General features: G+C 51.7%; 2 protein-coding genes across 7 annotated transcripts; one reads left to right on the top strand and one right to left on the bottom strand.

The window, feature by feature from the left end:
• Nucleotides 1–307: 307 nt before the first annotated feature.
• Nucleotides 308–17,489, bottom strand: CCDC15 (coiled-coil domain containing 15). 5 transcript variants are annotated; one of them, XM_049800617.1, is made up of 12 exons: nt 17,435–17,489; nt 16,616–16,813; nt 14,329–14,478; nt 13,273–13,455; nt 12,290–12,394; nt 8,233–8,397; nt 6,860–6,979; nt 4,979–5,082; nt 2,688–2,867; nt 2,467–2,615; nt 1,570–1,739; nt 308–1,118 (listed from the first exon to the last, which is right to left on the bottom strand). In XM_049800617.1, the coding sequence occupies exons 2-11, from the start codon at nt 16,787–16,789 to the stop codon at nt 1,618–1,620; spliced, it is 1,452 nt and encodes a 483-aa protein (XP_049656574.1). In that variant the 5' UTR covers nt 16,790–16,813; nt 17,435–17,489; the 3' UTR covers nt 308–1,118; nt 1,570–1,617. The 5 variants fall into 5 exon arrangements, with proteins under 5 accessions (XP_049656574.1, XP_049656576.1, XP_049656575.1 ...); XM_049800619.1 differs by having other exon boundaries at nt 17,471–17,484; XM_049800618.1 differs by having other exon boundaries at nt 17,431–17,463.
• Nucleotides 17,490–18,869: 1,380 nt separating this feature from the next.
• On the top strand, nt 18,870–23,360 carry HEPACAM (hepatic and glial cell adhesion molecule). 2 transcript variants are annotated; one of them, XM_049800084.1, is made up of 7 exons: nt 18,870–19,015; nt 21,283–21,624; nt 21,851–22,132; nt 22,241–22,334; nt 22,735–22,808; nt 22,891–22,961; nt 23,059–23,360. In XM_049800084.1, exons 1-7 carry the CDS (start codon nt 18,931–18,933, stop codon nt 23,344–23,346), a joined length of 1,236 nt encoding a protein of 411 aa, XP_049656041.1. In that variant the 5' UTR covers nt 18,870–18,930; the 3' UTR covers nt 23,347–23,360. The 2 variants fall into 2 exon arrangements, with proteins under 2 accessions (XP_049656041.1, XP_049656043.1); XM_049800086.1 differs by having other exon boundaries at nt 18,900–19,015; nt 21,441–21,624.
• The last annotated feature ends 162 nt before the right edge of the window (nt 23,361–23,522 follow it).

The following is a 23,522-nucleotide window of genomic DNA, read 5'->3' as shown; positions in this document are numbered from 1 at the left end:
AGGGGGGGGGGCTCACCTGCAGCCGGTACCCGCCAGCAGGCTCCGGGTTTTTCCCCAGATGATGCTGTTTTTCCAGTGGAAAAGGCCGGTTTTTACTTTGCCGCTCCCTCACCCTCCAAAGGGCTTTGGTGCCCCGATTTCGGCTAAGCCGCCCCAGCCGTTGCTTTTGGATTTATTTGCAGGGATTTGGGGAGTCCCGCTGTCCTCTCCCCCAGGTTTCACACCAGGAGAAATTCTCCCCCCCTCACCCGCTCTCAAAGGATCCCATTTACAGAGTCAAGCAAGAGCCAGAGGTTGAGATCAAGGAGCAGCAATAGCTTTATTTAACCGTCATTCCTTTGAACCAAGCCCCAAACCAGCCCACCGCCCTTCGGGAGCCGCTCCGACCCCTTCAGAGAGCTGGAAACAGGGGTCCCCAGGGTGCAAGCAAGGGCCTGGGGACCTGCCAAGGAAACACTTGTCCTCAGCTGCCCCAGCACAAAGCCCTGCCCTGAAATCAGTTAAAACACACGTTTGCAGCTTTAGCCCTTTGTTTCCCCAGCCCTGGCACAGGCAAAAACCTCCCGGGCCAGATCCTGCCCTTCACAAATCCACCTCAACACCCCTTATTAGGTCCACGGTGTCTTCCCCTGACGCAAACAGCAGTTAATAAATAGCACCAGCTGCCACAAATAAGTTGGTGAATGATTCTCCAGGGGGAATGGAGGAGCATCCCCTCGCTCGGCACCTCCATGCTACCTCTGGACCGGGGTCGTGGGTTTGCTTCGCACCCGGCGGGATGGTAACAGGCAAAAGAAATAATCCGGCACGCTTGGCCGCCCATCCTTCCTGCTGTGGTTAATATTGGAGAGGTGACAGGAGGGCGGCTGGCAAGCAGTAAATATTAATGACAGGTTATGGCGCAACCTCCATGCAGGACCATGTTACCCCACCAGTGTAATTTTTGGTAAAAATGATCTTGGTCCAGCAACCCCTGCCGAGGGGCTGAAGCAGCACAGTAGTCACTGACCTGGAGGCTAAATACCAATTTTTCCTAGGAAAAAGCTCCTTTCCGGAGCAAAATAGAGGCTGTGGGAGCATGGAGGAGAGGTGGCTGTTAGCAGAGGAGAGGTCCTCACCTGGAAGAAAGCGAAGGAGCAATAAATACCTGGCTCTGGACCGTGACCCGAGAGGCAGGGGCTGGCGGGAGCGGCACAGCAATGGAGACAAGGGGAGTGGGAAGGAAGAGGTTAGAAACCACAAGGGTTTCTAACCCTAAGAGATATTGACCCCAGGCACCTCATTTCTCATTTCACGCTCCTAATGAGACAAACAACAATTGCAAACAGTTTATTTCGCAACTGAATGCCAGAATTCAAGTGCCTCCCTCTAAACCAGCCTCGCGGAACAATCGGCTCCTTCGCACTGACCATCGCCCCACACTCCTGGTCTGGCCGACCACGCACAAGGAGCAAAACGGGAGAGATGCAGCTTAAACCTGAGCCCCAGGAGTAGGACAGTGAAGGCGCCGTCCTGCCAGATGGAGCGGAGGGACAGGCAGGACAGGGCACAGCCCTGCTCTCTACTTACAACAGTCGCCAAAATACACCGGGGGGACGGGGGACGTGGCTGCCCTCGTCACAGATGTTTCCCCGAGCGAGCGCAGAGAGCGGCCAGGTCTCGGAGCTGCAGCCTCACCGAGGGGCTCCCGTCTGCGGGTTCACAGGACGAGACGACTGACTGCAGAGCGTGGCTGTAGGCTGAGCAGGAAGGGGAGAAAGAAGCAGCGTTAAGAGATGAGAGTTTCACTTACAGCCCGAAACTGGGCTCAGCTTCAGCCTTTTACTGTAAAGCAGAGAGAGAAGAACTGGTTTTTTTAAGATAAACAGACATGCCTGTAGTTTTCCACATGCTTGTCTGCACACTCTGCACGGTCCTGAGTATGAAGCAGTATACAAGCCAAATCAGGAAAGCTAAAGATTTTTTTTTGTAAAGCCCCAATTTCTCTATTTTTTTTTACCCCTAGAAGATGACTCCCAGTTGCTCAGACAGGTATTTTTCCAAGCTGTACTCAAGATCAGAGCAATCCGTCACCTAACAAAGACAACTTCCACCACCTTCGTGCATCCTCCCAGCAGAAGATTTAAGGCAAAGAGGTTTTCTGTGCCCTTAACGAGCCTGTTTTGCAGCATTTTCCTTATGGTTTTCCCGCTACCAACGAACATATGTATTACAGCAGCGTTATTTAATGCTTTATAGAGGCTGGTGCTTTGCTGAGGATGCCACTAAGCTCCCTGAAGGGACAGAGGAAAAGGCTGAGTTAGAAACAAGCAGCAGAGCACCTGACTTGCCCTCTCAGGAGTACATTTGTAGGAGCATCTCTACACAGCAGCCCAGGACCACGGAAACATATAGCCACGTTTGATTTCTCCTATATAATCAGAGATCCAGGTCTCATGCCTCCTCTCCAGAAGCAGAAGCTCCTACCTTTGTGGTTTTTGTAGAAGATGCAGTTGTTGGCACAGGTATCCGGGTGGGAGTCCCAGAAATCAGACCCGCAGGAGCACAGCGGGGGCAAGTTGATGTTATACAGTTTTATCTTCTCCCTCATCTGGGCTCTTAGAGCTTCAATGTACCTGCAAGGGATAAAATATTCACCTTTGCCAGTAACACCCGGCTCTGCAGAAGGAGAGGGGATCCAGTCGTACCTCACATACTCCTTATTTCTCTGCTGTTTTTCTTTAACTTTCTTCGCTCTCCTCTCTTCCAGTTTAAGCTGGGCCAGGGTTTCGCAGGCTCCCTCTCCTGGGGAGGGTTCTCGCTGCTCGGCCGTCTCCTGCAACCTCTGCTCCTCCACCCGGCGCTGGTTCTCCTTCTTGCTCTTAATCCTGCAGGCACACACATGCTTAGAGAAGGAGCTTCTGCATCCCAAACTCCGTTCCCTGCCGGCCCCTGGTTGTAAGCTCAGGGCAAGGGGATCTAGATGATCCTGTCCTTGACCTCCTCCTGCCTGCTAGTCTTCTCACCATCGTGGACTTCTCCTTCCAGCTCCCTCCCGCATCACATTCACACGTGCTCCATTTAAGAAGTGCCACCTGCAGTTCCCCAAAAGAGCTGCTCTTCTGTCCTTCTGAAACCAAGAGCGGTGCCTGGGCTCTTTTAGATCCACTAGGAAGGGCCAACAGCTCAGCTTCCCCACTTCAGACTTCTTCTGATTAGGGGGCAGCTTGGATCCTACTGTAAGCTGTCCTTGCAGCTTCCAGGATGGGGAATGTAACAGGGCTGGAGAAGAGTGCTGGGTACAGCAGAGAAGCTCCAAGGATCCCACACCTACTCCAAAACAGGCTTTAAGAAGCATTTTTAGTCAAATCTTACTCTATCTCCTCAATCGCCCTTGCACCTACACGGCACTCCAGTCCTTTCAGTGGAATCTGGGTTGTATAAGTCACACCAAACGCAAAGCACGTTCCCTTGACAAGCGGCAATTACAAAGCACAAAGACTTTAAACTGAAGCATCTGCCATTTTATTCCCGCTGATGAGTACCAAATGCAATAACATGTTACAGGCTGATCACTGCCAAAAGGAATTTAAAAAAAAAAAAAAAAAAAAAAAAAAAAATCAAGGCTGGGTAGAAGCCAGGGGGAGAAAGCGTAATCGAACAAGACGTTTTGGATGTTACTCCATTTGGGGGGTCAAATCTTTACATCCAGAAGGAACACGCTGAAGCCAAACTGCTCTAGTCAGGTTATAAACTCCAAAATGTTTTTTAAATGAAGTGGTAATAGAGCCTTAACTACCCCACCATAAATCTTCTGCTACAGAAACTAAGGCCAAGGCCGACTTAAGGCTTTACGCTAAGTAATTACAAAACCAGCCCTTTTCCACATACACTCCAAGCAGCTTGCAGCTCTAGCAGCACCCCTGCAACCAGGGGTAAAAAAAAACATAATAAAAAGATATCACACTAACTAGGAAATCCCTGGTGTCTCACCAGCACTTGCAGGGCAGGAAAAGGTCTCCGAAGCTCCTGAGTGCCAATTTATGTCAGGAATGTGGCTAGAGGAGCGTTTCTTTAGACTGGCAATTTCTCTCCAAAAAGTGACCATGAAAATCCTGCCCTCGGGTGCCTGCCCCGCTCCCACAAAACCTGCCCACTGCAGAGCAGGCATTAGAGACCGAGATGGTCAGAGCTACATCGTTTTATTTTAGAGCAAGGCAGAGACAAAAAAAACCACCCTAGAGTCTCTTTCCTATTCTGGTGTGAATTTGCAGAGCTCCTCCTTAACGAACGCCTTAAAAGGGAGAAGATGACTAAACCACCAAAATGAGTACTGATACTTTTACACAGATACTGACTTTTCAACTCTGGAACAGATGCTGGGAAATCTTTTTAATACACTACATACATTTATAGTTGTGAGGGTGAAGGGTCTGATATTAAAAACCCCAGAGATAAGATCAGTTTAACAACAATGACGTGACCTCACCCCAAAGTTTCTAAACATGGACTGTAGCAGAGGGGCTTGGGATCCATTCCCAAGAGTCACGGTTTGGTGAGCTGCATGGAACTCTCCCAGCCTGATGTTTTGGTTCCCAACTCCCACCCAACCTGCAGAGGACTCACAAAGTAGATAGAAAAGTGCTGAGCACCTCTGAAGGACTCGACATGGCCCAAGGGTGTCTCTTGGTGGGGGCTGGTTGAATGAATCCCACCCCAGGGTTAACAGATTGGGCACTAAACTAAACCCAGGAGGTAACTCAGGCTTTATAACTGGCACTAGTATTGCAGAGCTTCTTGAAACATACTCTCTGCTTTTTAAAAAGTTGATAAAGTGGCCTTTTCAATCCATCCATTTGGGCTGCAGAAGTGCTTTCAAAAATCCCGTTGCCTGGTTCACACCAGACAAGCACACAAGACCTTTCCGGCCTTAAGGGCGGCCCTGCCTGCGATGAAGGAGGTGACGCCAAGACACTGGCGCTCATCCACACATACTCACTCGGTGATTCTCTTCTGCCTCTCTTTCTGCCTCTGCTGTTCCTTCACTTGCTCTCGCTCTATGTTCATGAAGAGACGCCTGTATCTCAGGTACTCATACTGACGCTGCGGGAAAGAAGAGGCGCCTTTGAGAAGGACAGCTGGGAACAGGCTGGGATTGATATTGAGTGATATCAGCACCCAGCTTGATTTCTAGAGCGCACATCTGTCAGGATAGAAACCTTGCTCCTTCCCCAAGAGATCCTCAAACATCTCCTAGTGCACATGCCGCAGGACTGAGAAACTGGAGAGACTGTGGTTAGCTAGGAGAGGAGGACCAAGATGTCTCAGAGCATCAGAGAGCTTTGTATCAGCATCCTTCGACTGAACCTTCCTATGGATGGAAGCTCTGTCATCTGACAAATTCCTAAACTCTCGCTTTCCTGGGGGTAAAAGAGCTGGTTCCCACTTCCTCTGCGGTTCACTGGAAGCCTGTATCTCCAAAAAAAAAAAAAGAACATACAACACCGAGCTGGACCCACTACATGTAGGAGAACCACAGAAGTGGCAAAGTCATTGCTGAGACAAATCCAAGAGCCCTGCAGGAAACAACTCCCACACAGGAGGGAGTCCTGTGGTTCAGGGATCCAAGAGCCCTGCAGGATCTAAGCTCACGAAGAGGTTTCATGTCTAGGCTTTGGCTTAACTCCACTGATGCAGCAAGGGGAGAGAAACCTCCTGGCTAAAGCTCACACCAAAAGCCCTCCCACCCACATGGGAATTGGTCGGTACACAGCTAGTGTGAGCTCCACGATGCCAAAAAGTTTAAGGCGTGGGCTTTTCCTCACCAACGCCAAGAGTTCTGGGCTGAGTTTGTCCATCTCGCCCAGCAGAGAGCCCTGCACAGCTGGAGATAAAGGAGCAGGAGAGATCATCAGGCTGAAAGTGGACAAAGCTGGATGGAAAAAACCCACGCAGAATAGAGTGCTGCAAAACCAGTTATCTCAGGGTGGAGCAGAGCCACAGAGATAAAAAACAAGGGGCAGAGGGAACCGCTGGGGGAAGGAGCAGCCTGACAAGCCCCAGCTGCTGTCACACTGTCTAGAAACCACAACTGGATTTTGGATCAGCTTGTTGGAAAAATGCACGTATAAAACAACAACAAAAAAATACAACTCTTTCAAAGTCCTTTCCAGTTTTACGCTGTAAGCTTCAAGAAAGCCGACAAAAGAAGAGGAAGTGTTCCTCTTCATGTCAGAAGGAAGCAGGAAAATAAAAGTCACTTCCTTTAGGCATCCAAGAGAAACATCATCTCTTTGTATCACCTACACTAGCACAAGCCAAACTGTCCTGGTTGCAGGCTGGTAAGGTCTCGTCATTAAATCAGACACTCAGCAACAGGTCTGCAGCCTGTGCTTGAAAGCTACCATCCCGATCCCTGTTAGGTGCTGATATGTTAGAAACCTTACATTCCCAGCCTTATACCCAAACAAGATAAAGCGTGGCTTGTTCTTTTTTTTTCTTTTCTTTTTTTTTAAGCATTTTTGGCAGGTTCTTTCTCTCTCCATGCAACTACAGAAAGCGACACCTTTGTTTTGCTAGGCAAAATGAACAAAGCCCGTTGCTCCTCCAACCCTTCGATGTTATTCAGATCCCAGATTTTGCAGGAGGAGCATGTAATGATTGCACTTACGGTCACGAGGGATGTTAAGAAAGAACACGGTATGTTTGCCCAAGACCTGAGACACCATCAACGCTGACAACTTATAAACCTAGCAGATGCTTCACACTTTAAGGCTGCTCTTGAGGCTTCTTATCTGAGCTAGCAGTATCCCCTATGCTCAGTACTTTTCAGTCCTGAAATGGAGATGAAACAATGAGGACTTGGGTCCAGTGGACAAACCTGCTTCTTGGTTTCCTCTTGGTCTGCACCAGCCCAGAGTACGAGGGGAGCTTGGTAATCGGTGTGCAGCCTCTGAGGAGACTCAGGCAAGCTTGAGTCCTTCACCGATCCATCACAGAACTGGAAGATAATGTAAGAGAGACGCATCAGCACCTTTACGGTCAAGTTTCTCATCTACGCTCAACAAAATACTCCTTGCTGGAGGTGGGTCCTCACGTAGGCATGAACCCTACAGTCCTCAAAAGGTAACCTACCTATGAGCTGTGCTTTTTTGGGGGGATATAGGTTGACTATAGACAGGACGGACACGTGCAACATCTCCATGCAGGAGCCTGAGCACCAAAGCTTTGTCAAAACACCTCTAAAGATAACCAGAAACCTCTTCCCAGGGTTAGTTTAAATACGGATTCACACTTCTCCTTCCCAAACTTCCATTAAAACTTCTTGAAGTGCAAAAAAAATAACAATAATACAAATAACAATAATAAAAATAACAAAAGCGTCAGGGGAATTCAACAGCCAACATCTCCCAAAACCTCAGCATAAAGCTCCGCCTTCTTCCCTCAGCTCAATATTTGTCAAGCCAGTATTTCTGCTCCTAGCTGGACTAATCACCAGCTAAGGTTGGGCACATGCTGCTATAGCCATAAAGTATTTGCTAACTACTCCAGGTAATCAGGGCAAAACGTTTCAACACCTCAGATGCTTAATGAAAGTCTGCCTGAAAACAAAAGAGGAATCGATAAATACATTAGCTCAGTCCTCACAAGCAGACAGATAAATACATTAGCTCTGTCCTCACAAGCAGACAGATTCATGCTACATCTAAGGGAGGTGTTTCACCAGCCCAAGGCACAGGAATTGTCACAGCCAGCTCATTCCTCTGATGCAAAGCTCTTTTTTTTTTTTTCTTTTTTTTTCCCTTCTCTTTTCTAGGAGGTTTCCAGCTGATTTGATGCACCACCCACAGCTCTTCCACCCCACTGCTGCCTCCAAGCAGGGCAGCCGGACCAGAGGCAGCTGCAGGTCCTGCTAGCCGCAGTCTGGAGTTTGGTTAAGCGTACGATGCAATTGCACACACTCAGATTTCCGCTGAACACCAGCCAACTGGCATCACGAGGCAGGCACAAATAAAACCCGTTTTGAAGCCACAGCTGTAAGATGAAAGCAGTGAAACAGAAGCCGCCAATCTCACTTAGCTTTGACACAGTTCTCGAGCCTGTTTTGACGACAGTAGGCTTAAGAGTTAACCAGGCCTGAGGGAGCAACTGCTTTACTACAACAGCAGCCTCACCGACTCTGCTGAAATAAACCCAAATCCCAACGATTTGAACCTCTTAAGACCAACTGGCCCAGCCCCATACGAGTCTTACTTTTTCAAATTCAATTTTGATGTAGAAGTCATCATCTTGCTCAGCCTGATGCGGGGCTGTCCCCTGGTCTTGCAGTTCAGCTGGCAGATCATGATGTCCTGCCAGAAGCAGTTCCTCACTCTCATCTTCTGCGGGCACCATGGCTGTCTTGCAAGACTCTGGTTTCTGGAGAAGGGAGGAGACGAATGTAAATCTGGAATTCAAATGTGGCTGCTTTGGTGCTCAGGGCAAATTCAACATCCTCGTGCACAGTTAAGAAGTAGCTTTAACCCGAGGGCGCTTATTCTGTAGAGTCAGTTGAGATCTGGCGAGCAGCAATGCAATGTGTTCAAGCATCACCGCAGGACATGAGAGCCAGAAAAATCTGAATTTAGCAGGGTAACTTGTAACTACCTACTCACCAACCGCAGAAACAGAGAGACAGATGTGTGCAGGGCAAAGGAAAGACAAGGAAAAGACCTCTCTAGGCACTGTTTTGCAACTGCAAGGAGTTGGGGGGGTGTGGGATCTCTGGAGTGGCACTGGAGTATGAGTACGTAGCGTACTCCTTCAGATGGGAAGTGGGCAGGCTCCCTGGTGCCAATTAACAATATTTTGAGAGGCAGCAGATTGTTTCCTGCAAACTAAAAAAATCAAAATGCCAGAAGCAAGCTCAGAGCCAGGATTTATTTTTTTTTCTTCCTGCCTTGCTGTCCCTTCAGCATGCTAGGAAGGGAAGAGTGGGACTGCTGACAGAGGGAGAGGATGGATCAACAGGAGGAGAGCAGGTCACACCAGGGAACCCTTGAGATGGCTCTGTGGCAATACAGGAAGGATGGAGGAAAGCCCAGAGTTAGTCTGAACACGAAATTATTTGATAGGCATAGGAATTACTCTATCAATCCTGTCATGACAGAAACACAACACAGACGAGCTGCTTCGTTGAGGACAAGGGAACAGAGAGGAAGTTATTGCTTTGTACGGATGTTCTGAAGCCCTGAAGGTAGAAGGAAATGAAAATGTGGAAAAAAAGCCAACTTTGGGGAACGATCTGTTGGGGAAAAGAATTTGGGTGCTGTAATGCTGGGGACCTACAGGAGTCTACAAAACCCTAAGGCAAAGCTGCTGAATATTTGGTGAACAGGATCATCTGAAACACCGGACAGATAATTTCCATGCAATTACCACCTAGGTATCTGCTTGGGAAAGCAGGGAGGAAACTCTTTGAATGTTTTTGACCTGGAAAGAAATCTCTGGGAGAGATGAAGAGCAACGATTTTGGCAACATGGATTATTGATCGCAGGGAATGCAACTCCTTAGAGGGAAGAAGGAGGAAAAAAAAGAAGAAAAATGCGGAAAACAGGACTCAAGGAGAAGCAGCAGTTGCTTTCAACTGAGCAAATGCAAACTACCCAGCTAGGGTGGCAAGACAAGCAGTGCAGTGCAAGACAACCCTGGCTAAATCCCAAGCTCTTCTTGTGCCCGTGATCCATGCGAGCACAGCGGAAGTGGAGCACGGGTCAGATTACTGAAGGAATCAGGCAAGAGACAACACAAGCACACGGGGACAAAAAAACAAAACAAGTGCCAGAAAGGCCAAAGCTCTAAGTAAAACAAGAGGGATCAAGGCAACAAGTCAGGCTTTAGTAAGAGAGACTAAAGGACTAGCTACTCAAGGACAGCTATCAGAGGACACCAAGAACAACAGTGTTTTATGCTTCTGGGCATTGATGTTCAGCCAAAGGCTTGCTCTGAGCTAATAGCAGCAGCAAGAAAAATCTTGGATTATTATTATTGGGAAGAAAAAGTCAGATTATTCCTAGAAGCTGAGATTTTTTAAGCAGACAGGACCTGCCCTGGATTACTGTCAGGAGTGACAGACAAGCTGCTAACAGTTGTCTCCCCAAGCCTCTCCCGGAAATCTGTGGAGGTCCAGATTATCAGAAAAGGGCACAATGAGCGTCTATCTTTAAATAAAGGAGGGGAAAAGGAAATACTAAGAAGATTTTAGCCTCAAGAGTTTAACTGCCTGACTTTTGGAAAAACACGAGGAAATCACCTTGCAAACTGCCTGTAAGCTGCTAGAAAACAAGATAAGCAGCAACCAGCATAAATTTGTCAAGAGCAAGTCAGGTCTAGCTGGTTTGAATTTCTCCTGCAATAGAAGAAAGAGGCCTCAGGCAACGCACAGCAGAAGACATCTCGATTTTAGCTTAGCTTTTGACATGGCCTAATTCAACACTTCTGTGAAGAAATATCTGTTAGGTGAAACTGTTACATGGGAAGTGCAATACTGATTAAAAACACTATCCAGATTCAGTCTCAGAAGCTCACTGCACAAAAATAGAGTAAGAACTAGGTGGTCTCTCCTTGCTAATTTCATTATTGGCCTGGATGACAGAAAAAAGAAGCATCTTGATTACATTTAGACCCCACCAAGCCACTTGAAGTTGCAGAAATATTTGAGAACAGGCTAAAAATGCTTGAGTTCAAACCAAAGAAATCAGCTGGAATAGACAGCACAAGAAAATTCTACATGGACAAAAGCAAAGGGCAAGGCAGTGCACTATGGCAAAGGGCAAGGCAGCGCACTATGGCAGCAATTAGCAGGGTGGTTAAATCCGTGCCAACCTCTTGCACCTGAAGAGAAGGGAACAAGCTGCTGTCCTGCCTAGCTGTGAACATGGCAAACCTTCAGACAGGGAGAAAGAGTCATATTAATATTAGAGCTTTTTTTTCCCTCTACTATCTTGGAGTAATAAAACAGAGTAACGCAATAAATCAATATATCCCTCCTGGAATAAATTGCTTAGGGAAGCTGTTAAATCCTCCTTGCCAGAGGTTTGAAGAGAGCATAGATTAACTGTAGCTGCAGTAAGGTTCAGGTGGGAGGATGGCCCCCAATCCCTCCCAGCCTTGTTTCTCACTGCTGTGGATGACTCGCCCTGGGACTCCCACGCATTCCACTTGCTACCTCTGTAACCCCCTGGCTTGCAGGGGCAGCAGCTGTATTATTCATGCGTGGCTTTAGTGCTGCTAATAGCAAAGTAATGAATCACTCCACCTTGCTGAGCAGCCTCAATGCATCGAGGACTTAAACAGAAGTTATGTTTAGTGTTGGAAATGGATAACAAGGTTTTCGAGCCCATAATTATACTGTTTCTGTAACTCTTCTTCACAAAGCTGACTTCCTTGAAGAGAAATCCAACAGTACACAGAGGAGGAAGAACCGGAGCAGCCCTTATATAAAAGGTATTTTCTAGATAACAGCCAGCCAAAATCTACTTCACCTTTGATGAACCCAAGAAAGAGATGGGAATGAAGAACTGCAAGACGGGCAGGAAACTGGCTCCGGAGGAGGCAGTAAGACAAAATACCAGGTGGGGTTGCTGCTGGTGTTCTCCAGGATGGACAAAGTACGTCAGTTTAAGAAAGGTGTTGGCATAGAAACCAGGATAATAGCTGCAATACAAAGCTGTTCTTGAGAATCGGAGTGACAAAAGCAGGATGAAATTCAACAGAACAAAAGGTGAGGCACTCGGGACTGACCTCCCTACGTGGGTCCTATGCTCTGCTTTGAGGAAAGCGGATGCGTGCCAACAATTCTCTACCAGAAGCCAGTGCTGGGTGAGGAAAACCCTCCAGATCTTTGCCACCCACATGAAACAAGGGACTGATGCAAGGGGAAGAGTTGTTGAGGTTTGTTGAAGAAATAAAGGCACCTAAGGGGAGGGCTGATCGTTGCATTCTTCCCAGATACCCAGATCACAATCTCAGCCTTTAAAAAAATCTTTTTCAAATTCTTGTTTCCTAGTTTCTTTCTTATTAGTCTCTGCAAACAGAGAGGTTTTCACCCACTTTATCCTGCTGTCTTCTCTGAAAGGCAGCAAGAACAGATGGACAGAACCCTCAGGCCACCAAAAGGCACGCTAATCATCAGGTGGGTCACAAAAGCCCGGTTTGTTTCAACTCTGGAGAAACTCACCGAGGTACACTTTGGATTTGCTAATTAGAGCCAGACCTTCACCAGTTTGCAAGGTAATTCCTCTTACCCTACCCCAGGCACCCCTCACTCACCTCTCGCCTCCAGACACTGCCAGGGAGTTCGGGGGGACCCGCTCCTTGGGGCATGGTTTTGCAGGACGCCAGCCTGTGCCGAACTTGCTTCATGGTTTTGCTAAGCTGTCATGAAGAGGGATGGTAAAGACAAGACGAAAGAAGCGGTCACTAGCTGCTTTCCACCAAGTTTAGCTGCACAGAACAGATCTCCTAATGTACCCTGCTCCAACCGAGGTCCTTTATCAAGGGAGTGCAACTCAACAGACACTTAGCTTCACAAATAGGTATAAGGTAACCTACAACCCAAGGTGTCTTTCAGAGCTGCCCCAATGCACTGAAATCCTGATCCAGGCAAGGTAAAGGGCTTAGTTACAGCTCATCTGCTCCCAAGTCACTTTGCTGAGATGCCAGAAGTCCCAGATCCCTGATTGTCCTGGCCAGTGTCCAGGCAGAAGGGATTCTCCACCCCAAGGGAAGCACTACTTCAACCAGAATAACTCCAGTTCCTAGGTGAACACACGTGCTCTATAAAATGCCAAATGCAGCATAAGCATCACTATTAAAAAAAGCTTAAAACAGTCCCTAAAGGCAGGTTTTCCAAGATTTCACGATCCCATACTCCCAGTCTGCAGGAGACAAGCTGCAATGAGGTGGCACCACCTAGTGCCACCTCTTTGACACGACATGCCTGCACAGCAACAAGTCCCTGTGTGCAGAGGGAAAATTCACTGTATCTACAAGCAGCGGGGCAAGTTCAACCACAGCATCCTCCAAGAAGACATCTACTACCCGTTTTGATGCTCTGATGAGTGCTATGGAGGAGTACAACAATAGTCAGTAAACCAGAGTGAAAATGTAAGCCAATGTTTCATTCGACATTAAAAACAAATATTAGGGATGCGTTGTAAAAGAAAAAGAAACATTGCCTGTTCTTCATTTCAAACCACAAGCATCTGGCATGATGAAGCAGGGATGAAAAATGCAGAAGAAGAACCGCTCACCTTGGCGGCTTGCCGCTGGAACGGCTCACTTTGCATCCCTTGCTGCTGTGCTGGGAGGGTGTGAGCGCCGGGACCGCAGATGGCAGGCGCAGGGTGGCTCCGAAACAGGCACGTGTTCTTCCGGGGGGTCAAGCGCAGCGCGGAGTCCGAGTACTGCATGGCGATGCAGCTCTCCCTCTCTGCCTGCCAGGACACAGACCCCAGAGTTAAAAGGCCACGTGCAAATCTCTAACCATCACCTAGCAGGACATCACTCGTGCTGAGCGGGAGTTGCTGGCTCAGTTTGGTGGCATTTCTTCGGATGGACATTTTTGCTCTCCACGCTGAGAGGGGTGCAAAGAGCCAGCGGGCTCTCAGGGGCTGAAGGCATCTGCGGGCTTTCAGTCTGGAGCAGTGCTAGCTGAGTTACGTGAGGACATCCCCACTCAACCATGCCTCCCAAGCCCTGGAAACAGCCCAAACACCCCAGGGGTAGCCAAAACCGTTGACATTTCAGTGCGTTCCCTTCTTGCTCCACAGCGAGTTTCTGGCAAGTCTCCCTGGCAGTTGTGTGAAAGCACAAAGGATTAAATATATTCACAGGATAACCTAAAACAAGCCCACAGGGAAAATGGGAATGTGGAGACAGCGTGAAAGTGTTGCTTGCGAACTATTTGGAAAAGGGATAGCAGAAATGAGCTGCTTTGTTTCAAATGCAGCCAGGAGACACCCACATCATTCACAACTCTGGCCTGGCTATTTTTTAAACTCTGCACAATTCTGCACAGAGCACCGGGACTCTGTTCTGCTGCTGCCCAAGAGAGCCAGTGACCTTTCTGCAAGGAGGCAAAGGGCTTAAAGCACCTTCAGTGCCAGAGCGAACCAAGGTGTCACACTGACCTTGCTTGAGGTGACACCGTTTGCAGCCACGGGGTCTGCCATGACCACGAGTTTCCTCTTTTTTTTCTTATTAACACCTTGACTGGAGGTCTAGTGGGTTTTTGTCTGATTTACACTGGTTTCAGAGGAGTTTCTCCTGCAAGACTCCTGGCAAGGCAGGGACGGAGATCTGCTTACTGCTTCGCAGGACTTCTGCAGCTGCTGCTTTCTTCGCATCCTGACCTGCTGGTTCACCCGCTGCTTCACCTCTCCCTGGAAGCGTCTCAGGCTGGCTGCCTTCTCCCGTTGATGCTCCTTCAGCTCCTCCTCCACCTGAAATGCTGAAGCCTGCAAAAGGTGAAAGCAGATTTCACACAATTTTTTGCTACATTGCAGCATTATAGCAGCTTGTATTCCATCTTCCCTTCCAACACCTGCATCTACAAGCCAGGAAAGCAGCATCCAGAGCAAACTTAATGTTTTGTTTCTAAATCTGTGCAATAACAGCTTGCACAATGTCTACTGAATTATTATGAGCTTGGATGGAATCTAGCTAGCCAGATAAGGAACGTGCACACCTCCTCCTCTACCTCTCTGCAAACGCACACAGAAAGAAAATATAAGGCAGCCTCACACAGCAACTCCTAGCTCCTGCTCCCATGAAAGGATGCTCAAATATTCAAAGCCTGAATCCAAAAGGAATGGGCCGGCCTCTAATCCCATTATTGCTCTGCAAGAGCAAGGCTGGAAGCGTATCAGGGAAGCAGTTTGCAGAGCACAGCACAGGCACGGCTATGGCTCCAAGAATGTTTTTACCATCTGAAGTAAAAGATTAAAAGCAATGGCCTAAAAACAAAAAATAAAATCAGGTGGGTTTTTTTGGTTTTTGTTTGGGTTTTTTTTTTAAGGTTCTCACTTGAAGTCACACCAAGCAATCCTGATACTACCACGGTTTAAGAAAACTGGTATTGCTCTCCTGGCTGTCACCGCAGTACAGCCTAAAGCAAGAAAAATCAGAGTCTGAATGGATGGAGGAAAGGGGCAAGTCTGAACTCAACTCAACTTAGTAAACGCTGGATCGGGTGCTCCCTACATCCCACTGACTGCCAGGAATGTGACCAGCAGCAAAGCAAGGTCAGCACAACCAAACAAGCACGAAGACGGGGAGAAATCTGCACTGTTAATGATGAAACCAAGCCAGAGCTACACAAAACGGTGCCATCAGCAGCTTGCTCCATGTCCCGTTGGCAACCTCATTAGCAATTCTGATATAGCAGGCATTAATATATATTTTTTAACATGATCCGCTGGCATATAAAAGTATATTAAATAAGCTCCGATAACCCTGTGCACCTACATCCACACCTGAAGGCACCTGAAAGCCCCCACACCCAGGGACGACCAGGAGCACGCAGGCTCCCTGAAGGAGTCAGGAAGAGTTTGGCTCCCCCAGAAGTTTCACGGTGCCGAGGTGGAAGTTATGTGGAATATGGAGATGATTCATTTCCATATATTATCTCAACCTTTCAGGATTTAAATTACAATATGGAAATAAATCATCTCAGAAGGGCAGGAGCTTCTGTAACGTTTAGACATTAATTACAGGGGACTGAACTCATCATCCTATATTTAATGCACTTTTAGTCCTCTTATAATAACCCTCAAAGCAGAAATCCCCGAGATAGGCATCGATAAAGATTTTCTTAAGTGTTTCTAACAGGGTACAGCAGAGATTGGCTCCAGACCCAGAAACATTCAACTTATTTATTTTTTTTAAATAAGCAACGTGGAATAAAATCTCAGCTCACCGACATCGCTTACAGATGAACGGGAAGGCGAAGAGCAGCATCGATACAGGGGGGACTGGTCAGCCGGGTACGGCATGGCCACCTCAAATGCAAAGCTATGGCATGGAGTTCCAAACCCAGTGCTGATAAACTAAGGAGCATCTGGGAATAGCGAGAAAACACTCACGCTGGGGGCATGGAGGGCACAAACCTGGTAAGTTTTATCTGTGCTACCTACACTGGAAGGCAGCTTCTAGTAATATGTTGAAAATTTATAGATCTTAAAGCTAAAATTAAAAGCGCAGAGCACACAATACAAATAATTAAGCAATCACAACGGCTCCGATTAGAGCATTGGCTAGATTCCCCACCAGACTGATGTTTCAAACCAATTTGTTTCTCTCCCAAAAATGCAGTTTATTTGAGGAGAATCAAGTCAAGAGATGCTGTGGGCTTGTGTAAATGGGACGTCAGGCTGCACGGACACCACGGTGGCTTTTGACCCCACTAAAAGCCATTAAAATAAATTATTCTTTTCAGGAGCAGTGTCCCTGGCTGCCTTCAAACAGAGAAAAAGTTCGCTTTTGGCCTCCCATCACCCCCATGGGGTTTGCTGGCACAACTTGGGAGGGTTAGAGACACCCCTGGTGAGACCCATCAGCCCAGATGGTGCCCGGGACCCCCGCGAGAGCACTCACGAAGGCCAGGCTCTCCTCCGGCTGCCCTGGGGCACTCTCCACCCAGACGCCCACAGGGGCCACGCTCTGGTTCCTCTCGGCCAGCACCCGCCAGCTCTGCCGCGGGGGTCTCGCCTGACGCCCCCCCGGTTTCTCCCCGGTCCCCCGGAGCCGCTCCTTTGAGGGTGGCAGCATCCCAGCACCACGCCGGGTTCGGCCCTGGGGAAGGGACAGAGGAGGTGAGAGCGTGTGTCCCCCCAGGCCCCCCGACCGGCACCCGCAGCCCCCAACCCCAAGCCCCATCTCCTGCCCACCGCACCCCGCTGCTCCCCCCACACCACTGTACCCCCCCCCAGTTATCCAACGCCCAAGACACCCCACTGTACCCCTGCGGCCCTCTCTCCCCATACTGACAGGGGACCCCCAAACCCCTCGCGGCTGAGCAGCCCCCATACCTCCCCACACCCCCTGTGCACCCCCATCCCCTACCGCCCCCCCTGCCAGCCCATCGTACACCCCCCCCTTTCCCTTACACTCCCCTCACCCACCAGGCAACCCCACGCCCCCCAGGGCACTCCCCCCGATCTCCTCACCCCTTGGGCACCCTCTGGTACCTCCTGCCCCTTCATCTCCCAATAACCTCCCCTCCCCCCCCCCCCCCCGGGCACCCCCAACCCCTGCAACCCCCCCTCAACCCCAGACACCCCCAAACCGAGCCCTCACCCCTCCCGGGCACCCCCTGCACCCCCCCTCCCCGGGACCCCGCCATCCCTTGCCCCCCCCCCCTCCCCAAAACACCCTGACATCCCCTCCACACCCCCCCCCCCCAACCCTACCAACCGCCACTTCCGCCTCAGTCGACGCTTCGAAGCCCACCGCCACTTCCGCCCGCCCGGCCCCGCCCACATCCCCGCCCGGCCCCGCCCACATCCCCGCCCGGCCCCGCCCACATCCCCGCCCGGCCCCGCCCACATCCCCGCCCGGCCCCGCCCACTGCCCTAGCCCCTCTGGCGCGTCCCGGCCCCGCCCCCGCTCGCTCCAGCACCCCCTCGGCCCCGCCCACCAGCCCCGCCCCCGCTTCGCTCCAGCCCCTCCTAGCCCCGCCCCCGCACAGCGGCCCGCCCCCACGAGGCCCCGAGGACGCCGGTTCGCGTCCCGCTCCGGGCGGTACACGGCGGGGGCGGGGGGGGGGGGGCGGTGACTGTTCTGTATCCCCCCACACAGCATCCCCGAAACAACCCTCCAGAGCATCCCCCTGAAATGCCTCCCAAAATATCCCTATAGTGTCCCCCATGGCATCCCCGAAGCCCCCAAAGCATCTTCTTTTAACATCACCCCACAGCGTGCCCCCCCAAAATCTCCTCCTATAGCGTCACCCCAAAGCACCTCCCCACCCCCTATAGCATTTCCCCTTAATGACCCCCCAAAAAGTCCCTCAAAGCATCTCCCTATAGCATCCCCCCCAATCCCTCCTTACAGTATCTCCCTGTAGCATCCTCCCAAAAAAGTCCCCCCAAACACCTCCCCACAGCATCCCCCCATAACGTCCCCCCCAAAAAGTGTCCCGTTTCCCCCCCAAAAGCGTCCCGTTTCCCCCCAAAAAACATCACCATCCCTCTGGGGCAGGATGCTTGGAGGCCTTGACCCCTTTTTCGGGGCCGGGGAGCCTCTTCGGGGTGGCTCACTGGGGTGATGAGTTTGGCAGGTCTCAGAAAGGGGGGTGGGAAGCGATTCCGGGCATCCTGCCCCGCATCCCTGCTGCCCTATTCAGCGATGCCCGGGGAACCGGCGCTAATTGGCACCGAAGCTGGAACGCAGCCTGGATGCGACTGCGGCTTCGTTTTAAAGCCTGGGAAGAGAAAAAAAGGGAGGGGGGATCTCCACTGGAGGGGGGGGTATCCAGCTTTGCAAAATAACCCCCCCCCCAAAAAAAAACCAACCTCAATTTAATGGGATGCTCAGAGCCCTAAAGCTCATGGGATTGCCCGCAGAGAGGATGGCAACCTTAGCCAGGCTTGATGGGGTGATGCCCCCGACCTCGAGCATCTCCTTGGGACTGGGAAAACATGGAAATGGGGGGTTGTAATGGGGGGGGGGGGGAAATTGCAAATCTGAGTGTTTTTTCCCAAAATAAATGTCAGCTTGAGGCCGCTGGGGAGGCGAAAGCCACCAGGACACAGGGCTCTATTGCCAACGCAAACAACAAAAAAAAAAAAAAAAAAAAAAAAAAAGGGAAAAAAAAAAAAAATTAGCCGGGCAGAGCTCCAAGCTGGGAGCGCCGAGGGACGTGCCCGGAGTGGGGAAGCGGAGAGATTCGGGGGGCCAGCCTGCCCGAAATGTGGGGAGCGCCGGCCGCCCCACGGGGCCACCCTGCTCCCCCCTGCTTGCTGCCGGTGACCTGGCTCCTGGCGCTGCATGCAGGTAGGGGTGTTTCCCATTTTTCCATGGTTTTTTCCCATTTTTCCATGGTTTTGGGGGGTATCTGGATGGAGGATGTGGTGGGGTAGTGAGGAGGGTGGTGGTACCCCATGAAGAGGGGGGTTGGGGGGGGTTGCTGCACCGTCGAGCATCCCCTCCGCTTGGGAGAGGAAAAAATGGGGGGGAAATTGGGAATAAAAACTGGGAAAAACACTTTTCCAGAGCCAAGCGGGTCCTGCTGGGGGGGTGGATCCGGCACCGCGCCCCCGCCCCGAGCTTCTCCCTAGCTTTTCTTCTTCCCCCAAACCCCCTTTTTTGTTCGTTTTTCAGCATCCTCAAATATATTTTCTTACCCATCCTTCAGCTTTCCCAAAAAGCCCATTTTTCACCCCGTTTCTAGGTTTGCTCCCATTCGCCCCATCCCCCTGCAACCCTAGTTGCCTCCATCATTTAGTCCCTAAATACCCACATTTGGGTGTTCAATGAACCCCAAACTGCCCCATTCCGGGTCCCCCAGTGTGGGAAAATCACCTGCAGTGATTTTTTTTTTACCATTCTACCAAAGTTTGGACCCAAAACCAGCCCTGGGGAGGCCCTGTTTCCTTCCAGATGAGCCGAGGATGCAAAGTAAAGCCAGTCGCGTTTGCCCACCAGCGGCTTTGATTTGGACCCTAAAAAAGCACCAGGGTTGCAGCCAAGGCACCCCAAAACCACTGCTGTCCTTTTTCCAAAGAAAAAGGGATTTATTCCATGAAATAGTGGGAAAATGAGGATTTGGGGTGGCTTTTTTTCAGCAAAAGCCAGCCAGAAAGGGTGGGAGAGCTCCATCCCTAAGCCAGGGATGCTGTAGGAGATGGGGATATTGCCTGATTTTCTAATTAACTCCTGAATTTATTACCTGGGGCCAAGAAAAAATCAGCAATTGGGTTAAAAAAGGGAAGAAACAGCTAAAGAGCAGCATTGGGGGGATGCTTGGGGTGCAAGGATGCATTAAAAGCCACATCCCTATCCCATGACTGGGTTTTTCCTATGGGGCTCCCTGAAATTTTTCGGGTGGGGGCATGTTTTCAGGGCCGAGCTCTGCACTGCCGGGGAGGACGGACGGACGGATGATGCATACCAATAGGTCCCATGACTTTTCGGGCTTGTTTAAAGCCTTTCTTGCTCCTGCTTCACTCTCCCCAGCTGGTTTTCCCACTCTCCCCCCCTCTTCAATATGGGGTTTGTTCGCAGTCGGATGACGGCATCCAGATGGGGGTTCACGGATGGGACCCCTGGGCTGGCGGCGGGGGGGGGAGGGATGAGGCTACAGTATTGCAGGCAGAGAGGCTGTTTTGCCCCCCAAAATCAGTTTTTTCCACTTTTTCCCTGCCCTTTTTTGGCTTAAAACCAGCAATGAGGAGCAATGCACATGCACCGACCCCCTGTGATGCAGTTTTGCATTGAGGGGGGGGGGGGTTGGCTGGACCAGAGCACCCAACGGGGCTGGGGGGTAGGGTACAAAAATCCTCCCCCGTGCAATTTCTGGGGTGATGCACGTGTTTTTGCAAAGCATTGCATTGATCCAGGCATGGGAGAGCTCTCTCCCCGCCCCCCCCCCGGCAATTTTGGGGGGTGATATATGCATTTTTGTAAAGGGTTGCATCAACCTGGATGCAGGAGCTCTCCCACCCCCAAATGCAGTTTTTGGGGTGATGCGTGCATTTTTGCAAAGGGTTGCGTTGACCCAGGTGCAGGAGAGCACCCACCCCCCATGCACATTTTGGGGGGCAATGCATGCATTTTTGCAGAGTATTGCATCAACCCAGCAACAGGAGGACTCCCACCCCCAATGCATTTTTGGGCATGATGCATGCATTTTTGCTGAGCGTTGGTTGCAGCAACCTGGCTGCAGGAGCACTCCCACCCTGATGCAGTTTTTGGAGCAATGCATGCATTTTTGCAAAGCATTGCATCAACCTGGGTGCAGAAGCGCTCCCATCCCCCTGCAGTTTTGGGGGCAATGAATGCATTTTTGCAAAGCGTTGCATCGACCTGAGTGCGGGAGGGCTCCTCCCCCCCCCCCATGCACTTTTCAGGGCAATGCATGCATCTTTGCAATGGGGTATACAAACAGCCTGCTTGCACCGTGCTTGGGCATCCCAGTGCTGGTGATGCATTTTGGGGGTGCTCAGCACAGCTCCGGGAGGGGGTTCCCCCTTTTTCTCCAGCCTCAGAGAACCAGGCAGCCTGCCCAGACTCGGTGCCCAACTGTGTCTCCCCACCCCAAGGTCTCCTGGCAGGGGTGAACATCACCAGCCCCACGCCGCTGGTCCGCGGCACGGCGGGCAAAGCGGCGCTGCTGTCGGTGCGCTACGCCAGCGCCAGCGCCGACAAGCCGGTGGTCAAGTGGCAGCTGAAGCGTGACAAACCCGTCACCGTCGTCCAGTCCATCGGCACCGAGATCATCGGCAACCTACGGCCCGATTACCGTGACCGCATCCGGGTGCTAGAGAATGGCTCGTTGCTTATCAGCCCCTTGCAGTTGGCCGATGAAGGCGCTTACGAGGTGGAGGTGTCCATCACTGATGACACCTTCACTGGCGAGAAGACCATCAACCTCACCGTGGACAGTAAGAGCAAGAAGGACGTCCAGTGGAGACTGCGTTCTCCATGGGATGTCTTCCCCCACCACGTTCTGGGAGGGCTTTCTCCAACTGGGAGGTGATTTGGGGGGTTCAACCACCCCATGCAGCCAAGCTGCATCCCCAGTGGGGTTTTCATGTCCCCCTTCCCGTCCCATGGGCCCGTCAATCCCGCGAGACACAGCATCACCATGATTCCCTTGCTCGCCCGCAGTCCCCATCTCGAAGCCACAAGTGCTGGTGGCCTCCTCGACGGTGCTGGAGCTCAGCGAGTTCTTCACCCTCAACTGCTCGCATGAGAATGGCACCAAACCCACCTACACCTGGCTGAAGGACGGGCGGCCGCTGAGCAACGACTCCCGCTTGCTCCTCTCCCCCGACCAGAAGATCCTCACCATCACCCGCGTCCTCATGGCTGACGACGATGTCTACAGCTGCCTGGTGGAGAACCCCATCAGCCACGGTCGCAGTGTCCCCGTGAAGCTCACCGTCTACCGTAAGCCGCCTGTTCCCCCTCCCACACCCCCGGGGCTGGCCATCCATTGCAGATGCTCCCAGCTAAAATTTTGGAGGGGGGTTGTCCCCCCTCATTCCTCTCTTCTAGGCCGGAGTTCCCTCTACATCATCCTCTCCACGGGTGGCATCTTCCTCCTTGTCACCCTGGTGACTGTTTGCGCCTGCTGGAAACCCTCCAAGAAGTACGGCTGGGGGTAACATGGGAGCCATAGGGGGTTCCTCTTATCCTCTCCTGTCTTGTCCCATCCCGTCCCATCCCATCTCATCTCTTCCCATCCTATCTTGTCCTGTCCCATCACATCACACCTCATCCCATCCCATCCTGTCTTGACCTATCCTATCCCGTCCCATCTCATCTTGTTCTGTGTCATCTCGTCTTGTCTCACCTCACCCCATCCCATCCCATCCCATCCCATCCCATCCATCTTGTCCCATCTTGTCCCATCCTTTTCCATCCCATCCCACTCCATCCCACCTCACCCTCACCGCAACACTGGGCCCTTCCCCGGCTGCGCCGCAGGCAGTCCCCCCGCTGCCCCCACCTCGGTGCTGGTGCTGCCCCATCCACCATCCCTTCCCCAGGGAGAAACGGCAAGCGGAGACGCAACCAGCCTCCGAATACGCCGAGCAGGACGAGGAACGCCTGAAGCACGAGGGTGAGTGCCGACCCCGGCGCAGCGGCGGGTTGGGGAACGCCAACGCCGCCGGCGCGGTAAGCAACACCTTGCCTCCACGCAGCCGAGGGCATCCCGCGGAGCGGCGAGCACGAGCGCAAAAACCCGGTGGCCTTGTACATCCTCAAGGACAAGGTGAGCGGCCGGCAGCACGCCGGTAGGGTGCGGGCTTTGCACGGTGGCACCAGGTCTCGCACGCTTCGCACGCTCGTCTACCCTTGGCTTTTGGCAGGACTCGCCGGAGGCAGAGGAGGATTCGCCCCCCGAACCCCGCAGCGTGGTCGAACCGGGTTACACCAGCTCACCGGTACCAGCAGCTGGTCGCTCGCCGGGACCGGTGGGGCGTTCGACTCGTCGTTACCATCGCTCGCCGGCTCGCTCGCCCGCCTCGACGCGGACACACAGGTCACCGCCGGGTTCGCCGGCACGTTCCCGCGGCGCCCCGCGGCTGCTGCGGACTGCCGGCGTCCACGTCATCCGGGAGCAGGAGAAGGCCAACGCCGTGGAGATCAGCGCCTGAGCCAGGGGGACACGTGCGCGCTTCGGTGGCGGCGAGCGAGTGGGGACACCAGCGCGGCCCCGCTCCCGCCACCGGACATCTTTCAGCTCGGCGTAAAGTCACTAATTTGCTATTGATCCCACCCGGAGCTCCCCTCTTCCGTCCCCCGTCTTCCTGGGGCGTCGCTTTAATGGCTT

This window comes from Accipiter gentilis, chromosome 5 (assembly GCF_929443795.1).
Source record: "Accipiter gentilis chromosome 5, bAccGen1.1, whole genome shotgun sequence".
NCBI lineage: Eukaryota > Metazoa > Chordata > Aves > Accipitriformes > Accipitridae > Astur > Astur gentilis.
Note: the sequence above shows the minus strand (reverse complement) of the source record. Positions and strands in the feature narration are given on the sequence as shown.

Excerpts from the sequence above, each read along its gene's own strand:
- CCDC15 (XM_049800617.1), bottom strand. The coding sequence starts at position 16,789 with ATGCTGCCACCCTCAAAGGAGCGGCTCCGGGGGACCGGGGAGAAACCG. Across the intron at positions 14,479-16,615 it reads CGGAGGAGAGCCTGGCCTTC|GCTTCAGCATTTCAGGTGGA; the intron begins GTGAGTGCTCTC and ends CACCTTTTGCAG. Across the intron at positions 6,980-8,232 it reads TCAAAATTGAATTTGAAAAA|TTCTGTGATGGATCGGTGAA; the intron begins GTAAGACTCGTA and ends ATTATCTTCCAG.
- HEPACAM (XM_049800084.1), top strand. The coding sequence starts at position 18,931 with ATGTGGGGAGCGCCGGCCGCCCCACGGGGCCACCCTGCTCCCCCCTGC. Across the intron at positions 21,625-21,850 it reads CATCAACCTCACCGTGGACA|TCCCCATCTCGAAGCCACAA; the intron begins GTAAGAGCAAGA and ends GCTCGCCCGCAG. Across the intron at positions 22,335-22,734 it reads TGCTGGAAACCCTCCAAGAA|GGAGAAACGGCAAGCGGAGA; the intron begins GTACGGCTGGGG and ends TCCCTTCCCCAG.